This window comes from Penaeus monodon, chromosome 21 (genome assembly GCF_015228065.2).
Source record: "Penaeus monodon isolate SGIC_2016 chromosome 21, NSTDA_Pmon_1, whole genome shotgun sequence".
NCBI lineage: Eukaryota > Metazoa > Arthropoda > Malacostraca > Decapoda > Penaeidae > Penaeus > Penaeus monodon.
Genome location: NC_051406.1, coordinates 7,697,110 through 7,697,658, shown reverse-complemented (window position 1 = coordinate 7,697,658; position 549 = coordinate 7,697,110). Strand labels below are relative to the sequence as shown.

General features: G+C 50.5%; 1 protein-coding gene across 1 annotated transcript in view; it reads left to right on the top strand.

The window, feature by feature from the left end:
• The first annotated feature begins 125 nt into the window (after nucleotides 1–125).
• The window catches only part of LOC119586552 (leukocyte elastase inhibitor A-like), a 3,171-nt gene continuing 2,747 nt past the window's right edge, over nucleotides 126–549 (top strand). Inside the window, exon 1 of the mRNA XM_037935310.1 lies at nucleotides 126–436. Within this exon, the coding sequence (XP_037791238.1) occupies nucleotides 126–436 (311 nt within the window). The remainder of the gene's footprint in view (nucleotides 437–549) is intronic.

Sequence of the window (549 nt, the reverse complement as noted above, 5' to 3'; positions counted from 1 at the left end):
CACATCAGGTCCATTGAAATATGTGGTGTCATCGTTACCGCTATCATTATATCTCTACGAATAATTATTTTTTATTGGGCGATTATTATTTCCACAGTTGATTTCGTCTCTACCGTCTCAGAATCATGAAGGCATACTACGCTTTCGTCATCCTGAACTTTTGGGCTCAAGTCAGCTCCCAGTGCCTGTCGGAGGACGATGACCTGCCCCCTACGCCTCGCCCGACTCTCAGCCAGGTCACGCCCTTCAGTCTCGGCCTGTTCAGAGAGGTTCTCCCTCCGTCGGGGAACTTCCTCTTCTCGCCCTTCAGCGTCTGGAGCGCCCTCGTCCTCGCCTACTTCGGCTCCCGAGGCGACACGAAGACCCAGATGGAGCGCGTCCTCCGACTTACCACCAAGGAAGACACACTCGCCCTCTACAGAGCTCTGACGCAGATGTGAGTATCGTGTAAATGAAACACTGCAGAAGTGTTTGAAGAGAACACCTGCGAGAGAAACATTTCACAAGCCTGGACTAGCTTCTGATCTTCGAATGTGAATTAAAATTAAA